Raw genomic sequence first — 22,436 nt, 5'->3', positions numbered from 1 at the left:
AAGGTGTTTTTTATTATTTCAATGTGTTAAAGGCACGTTATTAATGATGTTGTGGGGTTTTGCATTATTTCACTTTGATACTGATAGATTGTCACGTTTATGTTATCTCTCCAGTGGTGGACATGGAGTCTGAGAAACAGACTTGCGCACACTGGAACGAACCATTCCAGTCTCCGAGAGTGATAGAGAGAGAGAGAGAGAGAGAGAGAGAGAGAGAGAGAGAGAGAGAGTCTGAAAAGGAGAGAAAGCGGCAAGAGGGGGAGGAGTGAGGGTAGCACCGGGTTCGCTGTGAGCCATGTTGGATGTGAACGAGAGATGCTGCGCTCGTGCCGATGCTAGCCGGAGCTCTACCAAACACCGAGAGTAGATGCGAGCTTCCCGGGATCACCGAGCGACCGGGGAGCACGGCGGAAGGAGTCGGGCGGTGGTAGATGAGCTGGCCACTTGACCGGCGTTTGGAGAGAGAAAGAGAGACTTCTGTTCTGAGAGAGGGACCGAGAGACTGAAAGGGAGAGGGGAGAACGGGGGAGAAAGAAAGGATTTCACCAGACTAATGGCTGCACTGCTGCTGGACTTGGGCTCGCTTTCGCCGCTGCTCTTACACCTGCTCCTCGGCTCTTTGTTCACCGTTATCACGGGGAGTGCAGCGGGACCGTGCTGCCGCTCCCTGCGCTCCCACCCAGCCCCCGGAGACACTCAAAGCGAAAGACTACCCGACGGAACGCTAACGGGGGCTCTGGCTTGGGGCAATTGGAAGATCCACCCTACACAGACGATACAGGGACGGCGAATAAAATGCGTAATGTACGAACAATGCTTACGGTCCAGTTCAGTGGCAATCCCGTCATATCCGTGGTGTCCGGATTACCGGAATTCTACAATATGTGTATCAGAACCGGCGCCACACACCGGACGCTGTCATCACCAGCCAGCGTGGAGTGGCGGCGGAGAGAAGGGCGTTGTTTCCCCTGTTCTCGACTCTCCAGTTCAGTATGGCAAAAAGAGAACTATACAAAGGACTAGAGCGTACTCGCGGATACAGACACATCTAAACATCACCACGGACAGGGTCGTTACACAAAGCGAGCACCTGGAACTGGTTTGCGCGTTGTTTCGCACGCAGTTGGATAAAAGTAAAACAGTGGATGGGAAATGTAGGCCTAATCACTGCCCATGTCACTCAAAACAGGAGTTTACCGCTGCCAGGAGACCAGCTCGTGCGTTATCAAAATATTATTCTCATTCTAATGTGGCTTGCGGTGTTTCGGACGCCAATAAATTGGACAAAGCGACAACGGACCTTCCCCTTTCAGGGCCCCTGAATGATATCGATCTCAGCACAGAGGGCTGGAATGGGTCTTTCAAAACAGGCTTTGGGAATACTCGGGGGTGCTCGGAACCATGCGCGCAGCACCTCTCTCCAAGCGAAGCAAGCAGCTGTCTCGAGTCACACCGGATCACGGAATCTGCTGTGGTGTGCACAGGTTGTTCTGAAAGGCATCCAGCCTGGCACAGCACTGACTGGCACCGGTTCAACATCTCTCTGAAGCGCCCGGTAGGCATGTGCCGTGCTGTTTGTGGAAGACAGACAAGAGAAAAGACAAAGATTACATTCTCATATTACAACTTAATATTGCAATCTGTAAATTCCACGGCGCACGCAAACGACCTGAGAGGTTTAGAGTGTGAAAAGTCTGAAATGCGTTGTTCACCCAAGTCACTCAAACGGACTGCTGTATTAGGCAAAACAGCTGAGGATTTAATGCCACAGACTGACTGGCTCGACGGAATCTCTCCTGTTGCAACATCCTCCGAGACGCGCTCTAATGACAAAAACGCTCATTATCATAGATCATCAGAAATGAGCGCGCATTGCATAGACGCGAATTTCTGTGAAGAGCGCAACTCTGACTCATCTGCTACTGATACTGCCCGGGGTCATACTCCATCACACATCTACCTCTTAGTTGAACTCAACTTTACTAAACGATCTGGTGACTCACACTCTTTCACTGGAGGTTGCGCGAGAAAAGTTTCAGCACCAGCCGCTCAGTGGACAGCTCCAAGTGCAAACTCGATGAACTTTACTGAAACTTTGTTTCTGTGGAATTTCAATAGTAACAACAACAACTGCGCGAAAAAACAACATAACACCAACAGCAGCAGTCTTGATGGTCAAAATAGAAATGTAGCACAAAATGATTCTGCCAGTGAAGAGAACGACTTTACACGAAAGGAAAGCTCACATTATCCGTGCTCTAGTACTCAGCGGGACTCCGCCTCGGTGGAAAATCTCCGTGCTGAGGGTGATGACTACAGCGCCCACGAGAGTTTAAGCGCCGATGGGGGAGCCGCGCGACCGCAATTAAAATCCGGTAAACGGGTGTCATTACAAGCTGAGGGTGTCAGTCAGGCAAAAGAGCAGCTGGAAGCCGATCCTGAGTGCGGTAGGAGGGCGGGACAGAGAGAGGGCGGAGTAAAAGGGGAGGAAAGGGGGGAGGGTGACAGAAAGCGTGCACAGAGAGAAAGGGAAGAAAGCATGGAGTGGGTGATTGCAGAGGACACAAAGGAAGATTCAGTTAATGAAAACACAAATTTACCTGATATAAAAGAAAAGGATGAAAATAAAAACACTTCTCATTTAGAGAATGAAGAAAATAAAGAATGGCATAAATATGAGGGAATATGGATAAATCAGCATAACAAAAATGAGGGAGAGAGTGATGAAGCGCAGACAGGAGACAGACAGGAATTTGATGAAGAGCAGGCAGGTGTCCCTCCTGTTGGGCGCTCCCGTAGAGCTGCTAATCGACATCCCCATTTCCCCCAGTATAACTATCAGGTTCAGGTTGCTGAGAACCAGCCTCATGGTACCTCAGTCATAGCTATGACAGCTGATGATCCCGATGCTGGTGAGGCAGGCAGACTCAGTTACAGCATGGCCCCTTTAATGAACAGCAGATCCATGGACTACTTCCAAATTGACCCAATTACTGGCCTTCTCACCACCACACAGATTCTGGATAGAGAGTACATGGACCTGCATTATTTCAGAGTCACTGCCACAGACCACGGCTCACCACGTCTTTCTGCAACAACTATGGTGACCATCAATGTGGCTGATCGTAATGATCACTCTCCTGTGTTTGAGCAAACAGAATACCGTGAGACGATTCGAGAGAACGTGGAGGAGGGATATCCTATCTTACAACTGCGTGCAACTGATCTCGACTCGCCAGCAAACGCAAACATACGTTACAGGTTTGTTGGAGAAAGTGCGGCTGTTGCACGTTCCGCGTTTGAGATTGACCCACGGTCGGGTTTGATCACAACACGTGGCATTGTTGACAGAGAAGCAAATGAGCGTTACACATTGCTGGTGGAAGCGAGCGACCAAGGGAGAGAGCCAGGGCCACGGTCGGCTACCGTTAGTGTTCATATCACTGTCTTGGATGAGAATGACAATGTGCCACAATTCAGTCAAAAACGTTATGTGGTTGCTGTCAGAGAGGATGTTCGGCCACATTCTGAAATTCTTCGGGTTACTGCTTCGGATTTGGATAAAGATGTGAATGCTGCTGTGCATTATAACATCATTAGTGGAAACAGCCGAGGACAGTTTGCTATTGACAGTGTTACTGGAGAGATCCAGGTGGTGGCACCGCTGGACTTTGAGACAGAACGTGAATACACGCTACGTCTGCGGGCACAAGACAATGGCCGCCCGCCACTGTCCAACAACACTGGAATTGTAAGCGTGCAGGTCACAGATGTCAACGATAACCCACCAATCTTTGTATCCACACCTTTTCAGGTGACAGTGCTGGAGAGCGCTCCTATTGGTCACTCCATTCTCCACATACAAGCTATTGACACAGATAATGGTGACAACGCACGTCTAGAATACCGTTTAACAGGAACTGGCTCAGATACACCGTTTGTTATTAACGCTGCCACTGGTTGGGTCACAGTGCGCTCAGAGCTCGACCGTGAATCAGTAGAGCACTATTACTTCGGCGTTGAGGCACGGGATTATGGTGCCCCGCCCCTTTCCGCCACAGCTAGCATTACGATCACAGTAATGGATGTTAATGATAATAGGCCTGAATTTCTACAAAAAGAGTATTACGTCAGGCTAAACGAAGATGCAGCTGTTGGCACAAGCGTAGTCATCGTGACCGCTGTTGACCGTGATGTAAATAGCGCAGTCACGTATCAGATCACTGGCGGAAACACGCGTAATCGGTTTGCCATTAGCACAGCCGGCGGAGCTGGCCTTGTGTCTCTTGCTCTGCCTTTGGACTACAAACAAGAGCGTCGCTATGTGCTAACAGTCACTGCTTCTGACAGAACGCTGCACGACACCTGTCAGGTACACGTCAACATCACAGATGCCAACACACACCGTCCTGTTTTTCAGAGCGCTCATTATTCAGTAAGTGTAAATGAGGACCGGCCTCCCGGCAGCACTGTGGTGGTAATAAGTGCTACGGATGAAGACGTTGGAGAAAACGCACGCATCACTTATTACTTGGAGGACAACATTCCACAGTTCCGTATCGATCCTGCGACTGGAGCGATTACACTCCATGCTGAACTGGACTATGAAGACCAGATGACCTACACGCTTGCCATCACTGCTCGTGACAATGGGATTCCACAAAAATCCGACACTACATATGTTGAAGTCAATGTTAATGACGTGAATGACAATGCACCTCAGTTCCTGAGTCCCAGGTATCAGGGCGGGGTCAGTGAAGATGCCCCACCCTTCACTAGCGTTCTACAGATTTCCGCTACGGACCGTGATGCTCACGCCAATGGTCGTGTTCAGTACACATTCCAGAACGGAGAGGACGGGGATGGCGATTTCACCATCGAACCGACGTCTGGAATAGTCCGAACTGTCAGGAGACTTGACCGTGAAAGCGTGCCATTTTACGAGCTGACTGCATACGCTGTAGATCGCGGCATTCCACCCCAACGAACACCTGTACACATTCAAGTCAGCGTCATGGATGTCAATGACAATGCCCCAGTGTTCCCTGCAGATGATTTTGAGGTTCTAGTAAAAGAGAACAGTGCCGTTGGTTCCGTCGTTGCTCAAATAACGGCGACGGATCCAGACGAGGGCCCTAATGCTCAGATCATGTATCAGATTGTGGAGGGCAACATTCCAGAAATCTTCCAGATGGACATTTTTTCAGGGGAGCTTACGTCTTTAATTGACCTCGACTATGAGACACGCAATGAGTATGTGATCGTCGTCCAGGCCACGTCAGCACCGCTGGTGAGTCGAGCCACGGTGCGGATCCGACTCGTCGACCAGAATGATAATGGGCCCCAAATGCAAGATTTTCAAATCATCTTCAACAACTTTGTCTCAAATCGGTCCAACACCTTCCCAAGTGGTGTTATTGGACGGGTTCCAGCCCATGACCCAGATGTTTCGGACCGTCTCTACTACACTATCGACAGAGGAAATGAGCTGCACCTGCTGCTGCTAAACCACACGAGCGGAGAGATCCGCCTCAGCCGAAAACTGGACAACAACCGACCGCTGGTGGCCCCCATGCTCGTCACGGTTACTGGTAAGACCCATATCTTTGAGAAACAGGAAGTGGGGGGGGGGCAAAAATGGGCAAATGAGGCTATTAAGGTCATGAGGATGAAATCAAATCAGGTCAGATTGGTTTGGCTAACTCTTTTCTGCAATGTAAATGGCTAAGTGCTCCATCATGAAATTTTGCTGGAGGCTATGTGTCAGTGTGGTGAATCTATATGGGAGGGTTAAAGATAAAAGAAAATATATTTTCAGAGACTCTTGATTGACTGGCAGGCCTTTTTCCTCTAAAACATTTCGGGATCAATGTGAATTACCTTATCCTAGAACGATTTCTTACTGTATTAGCAAGAAACAAAACCCTTTAATGGCATTTCGGTGGTAACATGAGAAAGTATTAGCGCTGAGGAGAGCATTGCTCGGTCACAGCGGCTAGTTTTTCTTGATGGCTTTTGATGGGAGGGGTATATTCTTGTGGTTTTGGAGAGGCTGTAAATGGTGATTTGTTATTTACAGATATGCTGGCTACAATGATACATTTAAAAGGATCTGTGCGGTTTTGTGGCTTTTTTTGTTATTTATCATTGTTTGCACTAGGGGGAAATCCTGATTTTAAGGTCAACTGGATAAATGGTGAAGAATATTGCCGATTTAGTTCAAAGGGTGTATACAGTGGGTCTCTACAGCTTTGACTATGCCTGTGAGTGCTAAATTTGGAAAATGTCCTCACAATTATATTGCTAAAATAGTGAAACAAACCTGTGTGTGTGTGTGTGTGTGTGGAGGGGGGGGGGGGCAATGCATTGAGGAGTTCGTAGGACTGCAGTGTTAGTTTCCCTCTGGTAAAATTCTCTCTCTCTCTTTACTCCATGAGGAAAGCACACTTCTCTCTCCATCCCCCTCTTGTTCTCCATTCCTCACTCCTCCATTTTTCTTTGCGCTCTGTTTCTTCCTTTATCTTGCTTTTTCTCTCACACAAGTCTTTAAATGAATAAAGACAGCATATGCGTGTGTGTTTACATATCTAAACAGGCGGAGCTGCTTTCTTCTCATTGTGAGATTTTGTTGTGAGTATTGATGTCCTAAGGGAGATGGAGGGTTAATATGAAGGAGTTTTCCATTAAATAATCCCTTTCTTTTCTTATTCACCCAGAGAAACTGCAGTTACAGTTTCTTAATAAGCACAGATCTCATTGTTTAAAAGGGGAAATTGACATAGTTTGAAGTTTTTTTTATGTTGTTATTCTCCTAGAAGGGCAAATGTGTTTGTGTGTTCTTCAGCATTTGTTGTTGTGTTTATTTCTAACATTGTGGACACTTATGTTTACATTGATGCAACCTAATGTACAATTATAGTGTGGCCAAAGCAGCATTGGGCTAATGCATGAATCATTAAATATCCCTGTGCGTGTGTCCGTGTGCATACACATTTGTAATAAATGTAGTTTAATAGAGGATTACAGGCAGGCCTCTTATCTTGCATGCTGTCTCTCTCTCGCTCTCTCTCTCTCTCTGTTCTACTTTGAGTGTAATGGGACGTCCTTAGAGGAAGCCTGGCTTTAGAAACAAACGGAGCACAGTAATCAGCTGTCAAACCAGTGCATAAGATTTGTATGTGTGTGCGCGCATGTTGTAATCAGATTGTCTAATATTCATTCACGGAGGCATCCACCTTGTTTATGTCTACATCTGGGTTTGTTTTGTGTGTTTTGATGTGTTAGTCACTGGGTTTATGAGGGTTTGCTAATGTTAGTAGACTGTTTTTTTCTGCCTCTTGGCTGATGGGGGAAGAATACATTTTCGGGTGACTAATTTCAACTATGAAGTGCAAATAGACCTAAGCATTTTACCAGGGGCCCATGAGACCCAGAGCCTGTTTTACTCATGTAAAGCTAGTAATCCAAATGTTTAGAAGCATGCCAAATATTAGGCTCAAGTTTTCAAAGTGCTATCCATTGTCAGTTATAGTTGCTTTCATTTTTAGCATTTGTGTACAGAGGAATTTTAGGGCCAGTCATGGCTTCTTTCATTCCCTTCTAAACTTTCAAACAGTATGCATCAGGATACCAGGAAATATTGTACATTTGGTAAAGGTTTTGCGTGCATACCTGCTCATCTCAATAAATACGAAGAAATCATTCACCCCACACCCACATACAGACACAGTTGCCTATTTCTTAATGATCTCCTTGTGCAAACAGAACCTAAAATAAACTTCACTTTAGACTGAGTAAGTGAGCTTGATTATAAACATTTAATAGGCTCAGAGAGAAAATGCAATAAGGTAGATGAAAAAGAAGCAAATAGATTGGGGGAAGGAGAGAACACGAACCATGAATAGAGACTCAGAAGATGCAGGGAGATGACTGAAGGAAGAAGAATAAGAGAGAGAAAAGAATGACAGTATTCCGGTTTCAGAGAGAGGTCTTCCCTTTAACAGCTGAAGTGAAAATGATTTCATATCAAAGAAATGGAAGATTGTGCTCCTTGAAACTCTTAATAAGCTTTGTACAGGATTACTTTGTGTGTGTGTGTGTGTGTGCGTGTGTGTGTGTGTGCGTGTGCGTGTGTGTGTGTGTGTGTGTGTGTGCGTGGTGTGTTGTGTGTGTGTGTGTGTGTGTGTGCATGTGTGTGCATGCGCGCGCTGCATGCGTGGGACAGGCGTAAACCCTACGGTATGGGGACAAAATTGTCCCACAAGAATTTTTGTCCCCATGAGAAACAAGCTTAAATCATACAGATTATCAGTTTTTTGTGATTGTTAGGTTTAGGGGTGGTGTAGGGGTAGGGAATAGATATAACAGTTTGTACAGTATAAAAACCATTGCGTCCTATGGGATGTCCCCATAAAACATGAAACAACACGTGCTGTGTTGTGTGTGTGTTGTGGTGGGTGGGTGGTGCGTCCGTCGTGCTGCGCGCGCGCGCGCGTGTGTGTGTGTGTGTGAAATGGTCGTGTGCATCTTAGATCAAGTGAGTGTGTGTGTTTGTTGGTGTGTGCGGCTGTGCTGCTATGCATGTGTGTGTGTGTGTGTGTGTGTGTGTGCCTACCTAACAGCCTAGAAGTCAGCCAAATCTGACATTTTTCTTAGAAATCATTGGAGACGCCCTCATTTCTAAAATAAAAGGCTTTACGCACAGTTGTTGCCACATTTCTTACTGTCAACTGGACTTTCATGTCCCCCCAAAAATTGAATGTAGCCTATTTTAAACCACTTTTAAATAAATGATAGTATTCTTTTATTTTCATGTAAAGTTTTTTTTATTTTAGATCTTTAATCTGAAATGTGAATGTATAAATTAGATTACGTTCACTGATCTATCCACAGTACAGCCATATCTGCACGTTGACATTATTATATTAAACACTTTTTGCTGCTTATTTTCACAAAAGTGTGCATGTACAGTAACGTTTGTTTATGTTGTTAATGTAACCTCATCAAAGCACACTTCAGGTGAGCTGCCTGCCGCCTCAACTCTGATTGGTTTTGTTCACGAGCTTGGTGTCGGACTTTCAGATTTAACAATTAACCATTTTTGGGGAGGGGGAATCACAATTATTTAGAAAAATCTTTTTCACCAAATTATGCTTTTGTGGATTTCATGTATTAAAATTATTTACTAAACAGGTGACTTTATAGTATAACTGTTGGATTTTGTGAGGCCCCTGGCCAGTGGGGGCCCCTAGAATTTTCACCCCCTTTCACCCTGCTAGCGACGGCCCTGCATGTACCGGTGCAGCCTGGATAAAAATAATATGATGTTGGTTATGAACGGTTGATGAACGGTTATAATATGAATTGTATTGGGTTTTAATGGAAAATGGCCTCTCTAGTGGTAATGCTTTGGGTTCTATTGGTGGGATGGGAACCATTACAACACCATTTAATGCCATTGAAATAACCAGCACTGTCCTACTGTGTAGTGAGTTATGAATCCTAATATTGTTTAGACATCACTTTCAAAACACAACATAAGCTGTGACCAGCTTGAGCAGGGTTTTTCCCTTTACAGATATTACAAAAACAGATATTAAACAAATAGGAAACACACACGCATTTGCAAATTTTGCCCTCTGTGGGAGACAAATGTGTTGATTTAATCAGCATGAGTAATAATATTTTCCTGCTGTTAGCTACATTCATCATTTAAATAAATGACTTTTGTTTAGTTTTGTTGTTGTGCTGAGTAACCAAACTGTGTGCACCACCCACAAGCTTTTGCTGTTTATAGAATATAGCAATTGTTATTATTCATGTCATATTTCTATATTATTTGTTGTTTGGACAGTGCTTTTAGTGAATGTACTTATAGAGTTATATGTATACTTGTGTACTTCTAAAAGATGACTTTCAATTTAAAGGACGTATCCTTTGGCTATTTAAGAATAAAGGCATGAGCCATTTTAAGATATCCCGCCCAACTTGCAGTTTCTTTTGGAAATATGTCAACAAATGCTTTTACGCTTGCAAAGCATTTCCACGGGGATTTTTATGGCTGTGTGTTATGTTAGAGAGAGAGAGAGGGGCAGGGAGAGTGTTTTAGGGAGGTCAGTAGGGAGGGAGTCACTTATAATCCCGTAATCAAACCAGCTGCCACCTCACACCCCTCCCCCACTCCCCCTGTACCTCCCACTCCTCCTCTCCATCATGCTTTTCTTCATCTCCGTCTCACACGCAGACATACACTCTCCCGGGTCTCTTGTTTCTCAGATATTGCCTTCATCTTTCTGTCGTCTAGGTAAACACTCCATGTTTCTGCTTCCCTGCCTCGACCCTTTCTTCTCTAACCTCTCTCGCTTTCCCCATTTCTCTCTTCCTCTCTCTCACATTGGGTGGGATTTCATCAAAGGAGGATATAATCTCTTTAGACACTGAGACATCCAGTGACATCAAAAAATTCACATCGTAGTTGTCATCCTCTTGTAGGCGCTCACACTTTGTGACTGCCAAACACAATACTTAAGTGCTTCTGTGCTGGCGAGCGTATGGGGGGAGGGCCTTGTAATTTAGTCCCAGGGAGGACCCAACCTCATAATTTTATTTCAGGAAGGGTCCCCCAATCCTTATAATTTTATCAAGTGTTGCGCAAATTCAAGCAACAGCTCTGATTATAGGACAGCTTTAGTTATACATTTCAAAGCATCACTTTGAGATCGCAATGAAAACAAACATGTAATATTTAGGGGGGGGGGTGAATGAGGAATGAAATGGGAAAAAGCTTATCAGCACTAAGGGTAGCACTTTTAAGGGGTTGACATTATGATCTAACATCTCTCTTTCACTGCACCCCCTCTTCCATTTTATCCTAAATGCTTTCCTTCCCATCTCTCCTTACCAGCAACCAGCCATCTCGCCCCACACCCCAAACCCATCTCTCTCGCTCTCTCTCTTTCTGCTGAATCATTTCCTTCTCTCTGTGTAATTTTATTTCACTCAATTTAGATTCACTATAAAGAGAGTGCACTATGCAATTTATGGGCAGGGCATTTGTAATGTATTTTAAAAAAACATTATTTAGGAAAATTGAAAAACAACAGTGAAACAGACAGTAGTGTAAATGTAAAGAACAATGATTCTGAATGGGTTTGGCATTGTTTTTGTTATTCATACTAAAACATCAAACTTGAAACACTAACGCCACTGCCACATTCTTCAATGATAATAGTATATCGTGTGCATTTTCAAACTTTTAACCCAAATTGTAAATGTAAACCAGTAGGTTTTTTTAAAAAGCCAGAATAAATGTGAATGGCGAATCTCACAACACGTGTAAAACATGCAGTTCATGTTTCACAAACACAATTTTTTTTTAATAAAATGTAAACATGTAAATGTAATATACATTTTCTTTGTTTCGTGACAGTTAAGCACATTTCCCCATCAATATCTGTTATTGTAATGCTGAAATGCAATACCGTAAATAAAAAGTACTATGGAATGTATACAGCGTGGTAGTATTTAATATCCCACTTTTAATTTATGATGATTTAAATCATAAAATTAATAAATGTCACAATACAAAAAAAAATGTTACTAGCCCATTTTGTTGTGAAGTTCACAGTTATTTTATAAAATGTTGGGTTGTTTCAAACCATGGTTGGGGAAAATATAGACAATTCAAACTGTTGTTTTAAATAAACCAAAAAATTGTCCATATTTGACCCAACTATGGATTGAAACAACCCAGCATTTTTAAAGTGTACACTATGTCCTATAACTCTTTAACCTTTTTTTCTTTTTATTTCATGTTAATAATTCAGGAGGGACAGTAGAAGTAGAATTCTCAACTTGCTGTGTAGTGTGAGGTTCTGTGAATGTGCATGTGTGAATGTGTGCATTGAATGTACACGCATGATTCACTGCTAATTTCACAGTCAGCGAGCTGTGGATGATATCATGGATAGCACTTGTTGAGATGGACTTCTGAGAACAGCTACAACATAAGAGTCTCAGATTAGATAAAGTCATGTTGATTTGATTTATTGAGCTGTATGTCATCCTAAAGGTTACGATTACATTATACTAGCAGCAAGTGACAAATCATGGGCTCATGGCTGAGTTATAACTAAAACCGATTGTCTTAAAAAACGTAATGAAATAGTTTTTTTGGCCTAACTTCTCCCTTTCTCTGTGTTTCTCAGATGGCATTCACAGCATCAGCGCTCAGTGCGTCTTGCGGGTTCTCATCATCACGGAGGAGATGCTCAGCAGCAGCGTTACTGTGCGATTGCAAAACATGTCCCAGGAGCACTTCCTGTCCCCGCTGCTCACTCACTTTCTGGAAGGAGTGTCAGTGGTGCTGTCAGTATCTCCCGATGATGTGTTTGTGTTTAACGTGCAGCCGGATGCGGAAGCAGGGCGGGTGCTCAACGTGAGCTTCTCTGCAGCGCTGCCAGGAGGTCAGTTCTTCCCATCTGAGGCTTTGGAGGAACAGCTGTATCTCAACAGACCCAGACTCAATGCCCTTGCACATATGGAGGTAAAATGCATTTACAAGACGCTTTTACATTACATTATCCTATACATTTTGTTTCTAAGTATGTGCAAGCCCCTGGGATCGAACCCACGACCTTGGCGTTGTTAGCGCCATGCTCTTACCACTGAACTACAGGAAAACTACAAATGTTTACGCTTATCATAAAAAATATTTGGATGCTTAAGGCATACTTTATGTATGTCATTGCATAAGTTAAGAAATGTGAACTCAAGAAGCATATGGAAAGGAATGGTGCTAAAGCTTTTCGTAAAATAAATGAAATTGTCATATAAACACACACACACCCTCACTGTGACACTTTGTATTTTGGCAGGTTCTCCCATTCGACGATAACGTGTGCCTCCGCGAGCCGTGTCAAAACTACATGAAGTGCATTAGCGTTCTCCGCTTCAACAGCTCCGCCCCCTTTATCACATCCCCATCCACACTCTTCCGGCCCATCCATCCAATCACAGGCCTGCGCTGCCGCTGTCCAGCTGGATTTACTGGAGATTACTGTGAAATTGAGATTAACCTGTGTTACTCGAATCCCTGCATGAATGGAGGAGTCTGCGCTCGCAGGGAGGGAGGCTATACGTGCATCTGCCAAGAGGATTACACAGGTGAGCGTGTGTGTAGTCTCACGAAATACACATTTTTTTGGCTGTTTATCCTCGGTAAGAAACAAGAATGTTTGTCCGATCGACACGTGAAAAGAACAACTGCTTCTCATTTCTATTTCATGGGACTTTTAGATTTTCAATTCTGAAATCTATGAAACCACAAATAGCAAATAGCAAATTCTGCTAGTCCTGAAATCACAGAAATGTAGAATAAATTGTGTAACAGCCAGCCAGATTGGAGCGTGCCAGTTTCTTGATGCGTTTATGTGCAGTATGCATCAGATGGCCAGTGAACGGGCTGTGAGCTTTTCGTGGGCGTGCCATCTGATGTTTCCACTGGATGGAGGTGACTGGTGATAACTTACAACCGCTTGCCAATTACAGTAGTTCTTTCAATTTGTGTTTGTGTGCCGAGTACGGTTAACCCAATTTAAGCTTGTCTGAAATTAAATGAGCAACTCTTAGTAAAACAAAAGCCGCGGTGTTAGAGAGAGAGCGAGAGATATACCGGAAAGATGAAAGCAGGGGCAGATGCAGGATCGCCTGAGGGTCATACCATGTTTGTGAAAGTGTGGGGGCTGGGCAGAGAGGTTGGCTGGTTAGAGAAGGTGGTTTAGCCCAAGAGGAGAAGAATGGCTTTGATGAATTAAACATGAATGAAGGGGAAGCGAATACATTATATTCTGAAGGGGATGGATAGATAGAGAGAGAGAAGAAGAGAGAGAAGATAAAATGAGTGATGTGCTCTTTATAGGAAGTCAGGAAGTTCAGCTACTCAGAAAATATGAACAGCTGGAGAAAGATGGAGAGAGAGCACATTAGACAAAGTCAAATGTTTCTGGAGACTAAAAAGACAGAGTTTAGTGATAGATAGAGATTTGCCGAAATGGAAAGCTGTTTTAAAAGTTTGCTTCATGCTGTTTTAAATGAAGTGATTTAGAGTCTACTGAGAATCAATAGAGATTTGTTTAAGTCTGTCGGTGTGTATAAAAGCATGTGTGTATTTAGAAGCTCCCCTTTTGCCCATGTCAAGATAACTGTGTTTAAATGCTCTTTGTTTACAATTAGATGATTATCTACGTGTTTAATCACATTTTGTGGTTGTGGAGCTTTTAAGATTATGTGGGTACAGAGATTTTTAACCTTGATGTTAGCCTTTTATGTTTTTTGTGTTATCTTTTACTTACATATTGTTTGCACACGTGTTTCAGGTAACTGTAAGTGTGTGTGCGTGCGTGCCAGGATATGTGAACAGGCGCAGTCAGCGGATGTGAAATGTTGTCTCAGAAATGCTTGTACATGTCAGAGGGTCTATACGGTTTTGTCTCTCTAAGGACAGTTCACCTAAAAATAACAATGATGTTATCGTTACTCATCCGCATTCCATATGACTTTCTGTCTTCTATTGAACACAAATAGAGATGGTGGATGCAGGATGTTCACGTTGATGTTTTCAATTTTTCAATTCAATTTTATTTATATAGCGCTTTTCACAATGTGCATTGTTCCAAAGCAGCTTTACAGGAGCAAATAAGAAAAACACAGAAAGGTAAAACACAGCACAGTGCATGGTGTTTATAGACCAAGCAAGATCATTATAATAAATAATATCTAATAAATAAATGAATAAATAAATAAATGTTTTCCATGCATTCAAAATAAAAGTGAACATGGCTGTCCCAGCAGCTTGGACAAGCATCTTTTGGTGTACTGTTGAAGAAAGTTATATGACATGCAAACAATTAATGACATATATTTTTGGGTGTACTTTCCTTTAGTAAAATGTGTCTCTGGCTAAGACAGGTATATCTTTATCACTATATTGGTCATAGCCACACGAGCACACATCAGATTAGTTTGAATTAAATTTCACTCTTTCAGACAGGGATTTCAAATTACGGAAAAAATGAGATATCTGTCTTGTCTTTTGCTTGAGGCTACTGTTGGTCACATTTTTGGTACCTGTTTACAGATTAAAGATTTATGATGTTTTCATGTTCAGTTTAATTTTGTTTTCAGAGACTACAAAATATATTTTTTTCTGGACATAGCGGCTTGTTTTATTAGGCTTTTGAATATTCAGTTCGACTGGTGCTGTCAAGAGAACCTCAAATCCTTTTTCTCCCCAGGTGATATGCTTGTAAGCTATGATGAATATGCTAATACCTCTATTTTATGTTGAATATGCAAATAATTTCAAGTTGCCTGTATGAGGCTGGGTTTTTTAAGTCCATGTGTTTTGTAGGATATTGGTGTGTGTGGGTGTACGTGTCTGGTCTGCATTTTCGTCCAGTGGTTAGTGTAAATATATATATATTTTTTTTGTGTCTCAAGGCATTTTGGAGATATGAGTATATGAGGAGATTTTTTTTTAGGTCGGTCAGAGTTTGAAATGCTTTTTAAAGCAGCAGTTTTACACTCCCACTAAAGGGAGATGGTGCTGTCTATGTGATTCTTTGTCAGAGGTTTCCACATTAATGTGTTTTATTTAAGTGTTGCCAGAGGCTCACCAACATAATGCTGGAACATCACAGTACCAGAGTCTGGCTCACACTTGGCTCAGTGTCACAAAGCCTGAGGGCAGGATTCACTGATGTTTTTAAAACCCAAACAAAAAACTGCTTTATGTATGAGTTTGTGTGTCTGTGTGTGGTATTGGTCCACCGAGACATCGCTACTTGTGTTTTACAGATCTCTGGTGTGAATAATATGTTAGCTAGAGTCTGTCTGTAGAAAATCATGGTATGTTTTAAGAATTTTGAGTTAGAGTTAGATTTAATTTGGTTTGAGATTTTTTTTCCTTTTCCATCAACCAAGTTCTATCACATCCATTATTGCCTATATCAATACCAATGCTTTTTATATGTTTGTCAATAAAATCTGTAAGTACATTCAAAGCTCACAATGAATTATTAACATTAAAGGGATAGTTCCTCCAAAAATAAACACCCTGTCATCATTTATTCACCCTCAAAAACCTGTATATGACTCTTTTTTTCTGTGGAACACAAAATATGATATTTTAAGAAATGTCTTTGTTGTTTTGTGTCCATACAATGTAAGTTAATGGGGGCCAATGTTGTTGTTTACCAACGTTGTTCAAAATATCTTTTGTGTTCTGCAGAAGAAAGAAAGTCATACAGTTTTTGAATGACATGAGGGTGAATAAATAGAATTTTCATTTTTGGTTGAACTATCCCTTTAAATAGACCTGAATTGCAAACTACCAGACTTTTGTTTTACTTGTTAAACATGGTCTCTTTTAATCTTTATTTAAAGATTTAAGTTTAAATTGACCTCATTGCAAATATTACACAGATCCATTACAACAGCTGTCACACATTGCTTCATTATAATATAGTGTGAAATAACTCCAAATGTTTCTGAGGGAACTGTGTTTGTGACTGTAGTGTTGTAGCACTTCAGTCTGTGATTAAAAAAAACAGCAGAAATAGAAACTGGAACAGAGCTTTTATTATTCCACCTCAAAGTCAATGATGCACAACGATTTTCACACTAAATGGATAATAAAACGTGTTTCACAAAAACACTTCAACACAATAATAGAAGTAATAGATAATGTGAGAATTGATACTCGCAATGCAAAAAACAGTATCAGAATGGCAATATTTCAAGAGCATCTTCTTGAGCATTCAAGTCTACATTTTCCAAGTAACAGATTGAACTAAAAGAATCCGCAACCTTCGCATCTGTTCATACTGTCTGTACTCTGAATCTGATTTGAATTCATCCTTGATTGTGAATTAAATCCTAACAGGGTTCAGTATGTGTGAGTTTATGTGTATTTTACTGTGCTTTCTCTATCTGTGCCAGGCGAGCATTGTGAGTTCGACCGACGTGCTGGACGGTGCGGGGAAGGCGTCTGTCACAATGGCGGTACGTGCCGGGAGCTCTCCGGAGGTGGGTTCAGGTGCGATTGTCCTGCAGGAGGTTATGAGAATCCCTACTGCTCCGTGACCACTAGATCCTTCCCGCCAAAATCATTCATCATGTTCAGAGGCCTTCGCCAGCGATTCCACCTCTCTGTTTCTCTCTCGTGAGTCAAATGCACACAGACACACCTGTTCACAAAATGACACGCTTCACCTTTAAATATTAGGAAATATTGAACTATTATAAATCTTCTTTTGCCCTCTGTGACACGTTTAATACCTGCTCCTGCTCTTTAATTCATGTTCTGTTCATCAGAAAAGCTCCTTAGCTCTTTCATCCTCTTCTCTTTATCTCCTCTTGTGAGAGCTTGTTCTCGTCCTGTATTGTGATTGGTCAGGGGTTGGTTGCTAAGGAGCAGAGGTAATATAATGGATGTACTGTATTTTGTAATCTCCAGAGTGACTGAAACAGAGATATTTTATTTATTAACATGGTCAAATATTGACACATCCAGAAAAGGTCGCAACCTCATATCTCCCTAGATGCCCAAATAATAAAACCTCCTCTCTCTCTCTATCGCTCTTTCTCTCTCTTTTAAAGCCTAGCTGTCTATTTTGAACATAGCCTTTGTGAACAGTTTGCAATTTACAGATTGGCTGTGTCCTATATAAAACTAAAAACTAAAAGTCTTTGCTCAGAAGAGCGTAAAACAGAGACAGCTTTTTAATGGCTCTGGCTTTGTCTGTCAAAGTAAAAGCTGTTTCAAGTGAGTAGTTCTAAACTCAAAGGACATCTAGAAGCATGTCATCTATAAATTCAGATTGATAAATGAATCTCATATAGAGGTTTTCACAAACATGCCAACTAATACAAAAGTGGGGCGTACTAAGTTTAATGCTTAAAGTTTTTTAATATTATCAGTGATACCCCACTGTATGTGAATATAACACACATCATAACAGATTGTTTCAGCAATATGCTCGAATCCCATAATTTAGTGGAAAACAGATGTGAATGATAAAAAAAGAAAAAAAGTCTAAGTTAAAATGTTGTTTACTGAACCCTTGGCACAGAAACTTGCCATGCTTCCTGTCCTGAAACAAAGTGGGTCTTGATTCCAGATTACTTTAGTCATCACTTTGTGCTGAGTGTACTTAAAAACCATTTACAGACATCATTAAACTCCAAATGGAGCAGTAATGAGGCATTCTGGACCTTTGATGAACTTTAAATGTGTTTAAATGTTTTGTAGGTTTGCCACATTGGAAACTAATGGTCTGCTGTTCTACAATGGTCGGTTTAATGAGAAACATGACTTCCTTGCACTTGAGATACTAGATGGTCAAGTGGTTCTTAAATACTCCACAGGTAAAAACGAATTTGTGCGTTTGTTTGACAAATTAACAATTTAACATGACTCTTTTTTGTGTTATATGAATTTTGTGATGCTGTCTCTATAATATTTAGTTCTGACCCCTGTGTGACCTTTGCCACAGGTGAGTCATCTACTCAGGTGAGTCCATACCTGCCCGGTGGAGTGAGCGATGGCAACTGGCACTCCGTTCACATCCATTACTACAATAAGGTGAGAACATTTACAGAAGACGTTATTGGAATGATGCAGGATTATTTTCTTTTTTCTCTACCCTGGATCTCATGGAAACCTGTTTATTTGAATTGTGTTTTATTTTTTGCATTGACCATTAGCCATTACTCTCCTTACTGGAACTTAATAAAGCACTATGTGGCCAGAAGAAAGTGAACACTCAACCCATACAGTATATGCTTGATCAGCATTTCATTTTAAAACCATAGGCTTTAAAAGGTGGTTGTTTCTTTCTTGCAGCATCTACTTTCCGGAAAGGCTGCAAGATTTGTTCTTATCCAGGCACTATAGAGCTAGATATTTACATCAGACACTATATTTTTATGAATACATTTTTTATTGACCTCCTTTTGTGCACGAGGACATTGTCGTAATGAAACAGAAATGGGCCCTATCCAAACCTATTCATATAAAATGTTGTTGTATAAGTCTAACCAAACCTGCTATCTCAAAGGGGTGTCCACATACCTCAAGTACATGCTTGCACGGGTGTCAGTGTAAATACTTATCAAACTTCTTGTGTTTGTGTATGCAGCCCAAGCGTAGTGTGAGTGGCGAGGTTCAGGGTCCATCTGATGAGAAGGTAGCAGTCATGAGTGTGGACGACTGCGATACAGCCGTTTCTCTGAGATTTGCGAGTCAGCTGGGGAACTACAGCTGCGCCGCTCAAGGGAGGCAAACCAGCAGCAAGAAGTGAGTGTGCATGATATTTATGTCATCTGCAATGGCGTTAGTTTTGTTGTTTAGTATCTATCTGATTCTCTTCTTCTGTATTTTTGCCTATACAGGTCTTTGGATCTGACAGGTCCGCTGTTTTTGGGTGGAGTTCCGAACCTGCCAGAGAATTTTCCATTTAGTACAAGAGAATTTATTGGCTGCATGAAGGACCTACACATTGATAACAGACCCGTGGACATGGCAGGATTCATTGCTAATAATGGCACTTTACCAGGTCTGTGTGTGTTGACAATGTGGTAAAAGTTTTTTTTTAGTTAAAATATCTAGTGACCCAGCTGGTAAATATATTTTTTGTAAGCATAGATTAAAGCATCATGAAGATCACAATTTCTAAGCATAAATCAAAAACCCTTAGTAAGATTTATGTTTACGTTGCAGTTATGTTCACAGTTAGTGTTTGTAGCTGTAATGATACAATATTCTTTGCCTGTCATTGGCTGTGGTTATAAGGATTGTGTTTCTGTGGCTGAAGGCAGCATTGTAGATCTAAAGCTTCGTATCCTCATTAGGCTGCAGTGCCAAACTGCCTTTCTGTAAATCGAACCCGTGCCAAAATGGAGGCACGTGTCGGGTGAGTTGGGAGACCTTCTCCTGTGACTGCCCCGTTGGGTTTGGAGGGAAGGACTGCAGTCTAGGTGAGACCGTCACAGATGTACACAGTGTTGAATGAATTTGAATGAATTTCACTTGTGCCTTCAATGGAAATCTCTGAAACCAAAATATGAGGAAGAAAAACACAATGTGTCTTCATGTTTTTATGGCAGATGCAGTTTTTCCACCAGACAATGAGTGGCTGATCTTGCCATTGAGGGAAATGACATGATAATTGGGGCTGTTTATAGAAAATGGTCACATTTCCTTGTCATAGGAATTTATTGTTAATTAAAATTGAGCAAAATACAGTTTTATGGGTGGTAGGAATATTCATGCCAAAATATTAAGGAGAGATTTTAGGATTTTCTCATTTTAGCCGCCATTGACAGATTTTGGTACCTGAATAAGTACTGTACTGTACATACCACCATTTCTATCTTGCTCTGCTACACCATCCTGGCAACCATATAAATGTTGATGATAATATTGCTGCAATGGTTCTTCCACAGTGATGTCCCACCCCCACCGTTTCCTTGGTTACAGCGCACTGTGGTGGGACCTAAAGAACGATGTCACCATCAACACACCGTGGTACATGGGGCTTGTGTTCCGCACCAGGTCGAAAGAAGGAGTTCTTCTGCAGGCTCAAGCTGGACAAAACACTAACTTAATCTTTCAGGTATACACACAGGCAGTTTGTCTGAAGATCTCTCAGTAGTAGTAAAATAAACACATAAAGACACTTTCTTTAAGTGGCCTGTATTGCGTTTGTGTTTGATTGTAGGTGGTGTCCGGTCAACTGGTGTTTTCTGTGGCTCGAGGGCCGACTCGGCCAGTAAGGTTGAGGCTGGATCAGGTTCAGGTGTGTGACGGTCGCTGGCACGACCTACAGCTGGAGCTCCGTGACGTCAGGAGCGGGCGAGAGACTCGATACGTTGCTACTGTCAGACTGGACTTTGGACTGTATCAGGTACACACAGAAGGGGTTCACTAACCCCCATTCCGTCCTTTCACCCATTGATATAATCCTGATTGTAATCTGAAATTTCATTTAATCTTTTGCGGATTAAACTACAAATCATACACAGATCACTTGGATAATGATATTTTCACTGTTTGCAAACAAACAAAGCCATACATAAAGATTATCAAGGTGGATCACACAAACACTGACATACCCACAGTCACTGAAATTCTCTCTCTCTCTTTCTCTCTCTCTCTCTTCACGTTTCTCTCTCTTTCTCACAGGGGACAGTAATTGTTGGGAATGAGATTAATGGTGTGAAGGTAAAGCACCTGCACGTAGGCGGAGTGTTTGGCTCAGGAGAGGTGCAGAATGGGATACGTGGCTGTATTCAGGTGCCAAGTATTTCACATTTACTTAAGCAACTTGCTTTAATCACTGTTCGGAAGTTTATGAATTATTGGTAGCTATCTATTCCTAATGGAGTCATTAGTTTACTGAATAATTAATGAGAACTTAGAGAACAGAGATAGTAAACTTTCTTGTACAGTTAGAAAAGCATTTTCGTACCACACATGGGGATAGCTATAAATGATTTCAGTTATTATTTTGTTGGAATTAATAGTATTATTGCAATAAATGTTAGAATTTTTAGTTAAAATTAACTAATTATATCTGATCTGGAGTATGGGTGTCTAAATAGTGTGTTTATGTGTATATGTTCATAATGAGATGCATCTATATATCTGTGTACTTTAGGGAGTGCGTCTGGGTGTCCGTCCCGATTCCCCTGCATTGCCCCGCCCTTCCAAAACCATCAAGGTGGAGATTGGCTGTAATGTTGACAACTCATGTAACTCCTCCCCTTGCCCCGCCCACAGCCATTGCACTGACGAATGGGACCGGCACACCTGTGTTTGTGGACCAGGTAGGATTTGTGTGCTCAGTTTAAGTTGATGGTGGTTTTTTGGAAACACCTGGATGGACAAAATTCTATGTGCTAGGATGCTGCTTCTGTGCTAAGATCTCCTATCATCTTGTATCAGCTATTCTCACTTCTAAATGAAGATACTCACAGACACGTTGACTTCATTATTATGCTGCTAGAGTTGCATCAGCCTCACTGTTATTAATAGCTCTGTGCTGTAAGAGATATCAAAGACTCCCCTAATAAACTCTGAATTAATTTCTTAGACCTCCTCCTGTTAGAATAAACCCACACACTGTACGACCACTCACACAAATGCCTGCACGCAAGTGTCTGGATTTTAGAACAGAAATATCTCTTTCTGTCCCTGTCTTGGTCTGGTGTTTGTTAAATTCCCATACATAATTTATCGTTAATAAAGCTCTCCATATTGCAGAGTGCTGGTTGAATGTGTGTATGAGTTCTAGGTGACTGTAGTTGTTTCTCTGAGAATTTAACTAATTCGGTTAAGCTGTAATTCTGTTTCTACTGTATCTGTGTCAATGTAG

General features: G+C 41.9%; 1 protein-coding gene across 1 annotated transcript in view; it reads left to right on the top strand.

Annotated features, from left to right (window-relative positions):
* Window positions 1-264: 264 nt before the first annotated feature.
* Window positions 265-22,436, top strand: part of celsr3 (cadherin, EGF LAG seven-pass G-type receptor 3) — a 37,423-nt gene continuing 15,251 nt past the window's right edge. Inside the window, 14 exon segments of the mRNA XM_057356290.1 lie at window positions 265-492; window positions 495-5,591; window positions 12,207-12,544; window positions 12,876-13,164; window positions 16,999-17,221; window positions 18,311-18,426; window positions 18,555-18,643; window positions 19,200-19,357; window positions 19,453-19,616; window positions 19,912-20,037; window positions 20,506-20,675; window positions 20,781-20,966; window positions 21,245-21,355; window positions 21,720-21,888. Coding sequence (XP_057212273.1) covers window positions 432-492; window positions 495-5,591; window positions 12,207-12,544; window positions 12,876-13,164; window positions 16,999-17,221; window positions 18,311-18,426; window positions 18,555-18,643; window positions 19,200-19,357; window positions 19,453-19,616; window positions 19,912-20,037; window positions 20,506-20,675; window positions 20,781-20,966; window positions 21,245-21,355; window positions 21,720-21,888 — 7,297 coding nt within the window. The 5' untranslated portion in view covers window positions 265-431.

Source organism: Triplophysa rosa, linkage group LG17 (assembly GCF_024868665.1).
Source record: "Triplophysa rosa linkage group LG17, Trosa_1v2, whole genome shotgun sequence".
Classification (NCBI taxonomy): Eukaryota; Metazoa; Chordata; class Actinopteri; order Cypriniformes; family Nemacheilidae; genus Triplophysa; species Triplophysa rosa.
Note: the sequence above shows the minus strand (reverse complement) of the source record. Positions and strands in the feature narration are given on the sequence as shown.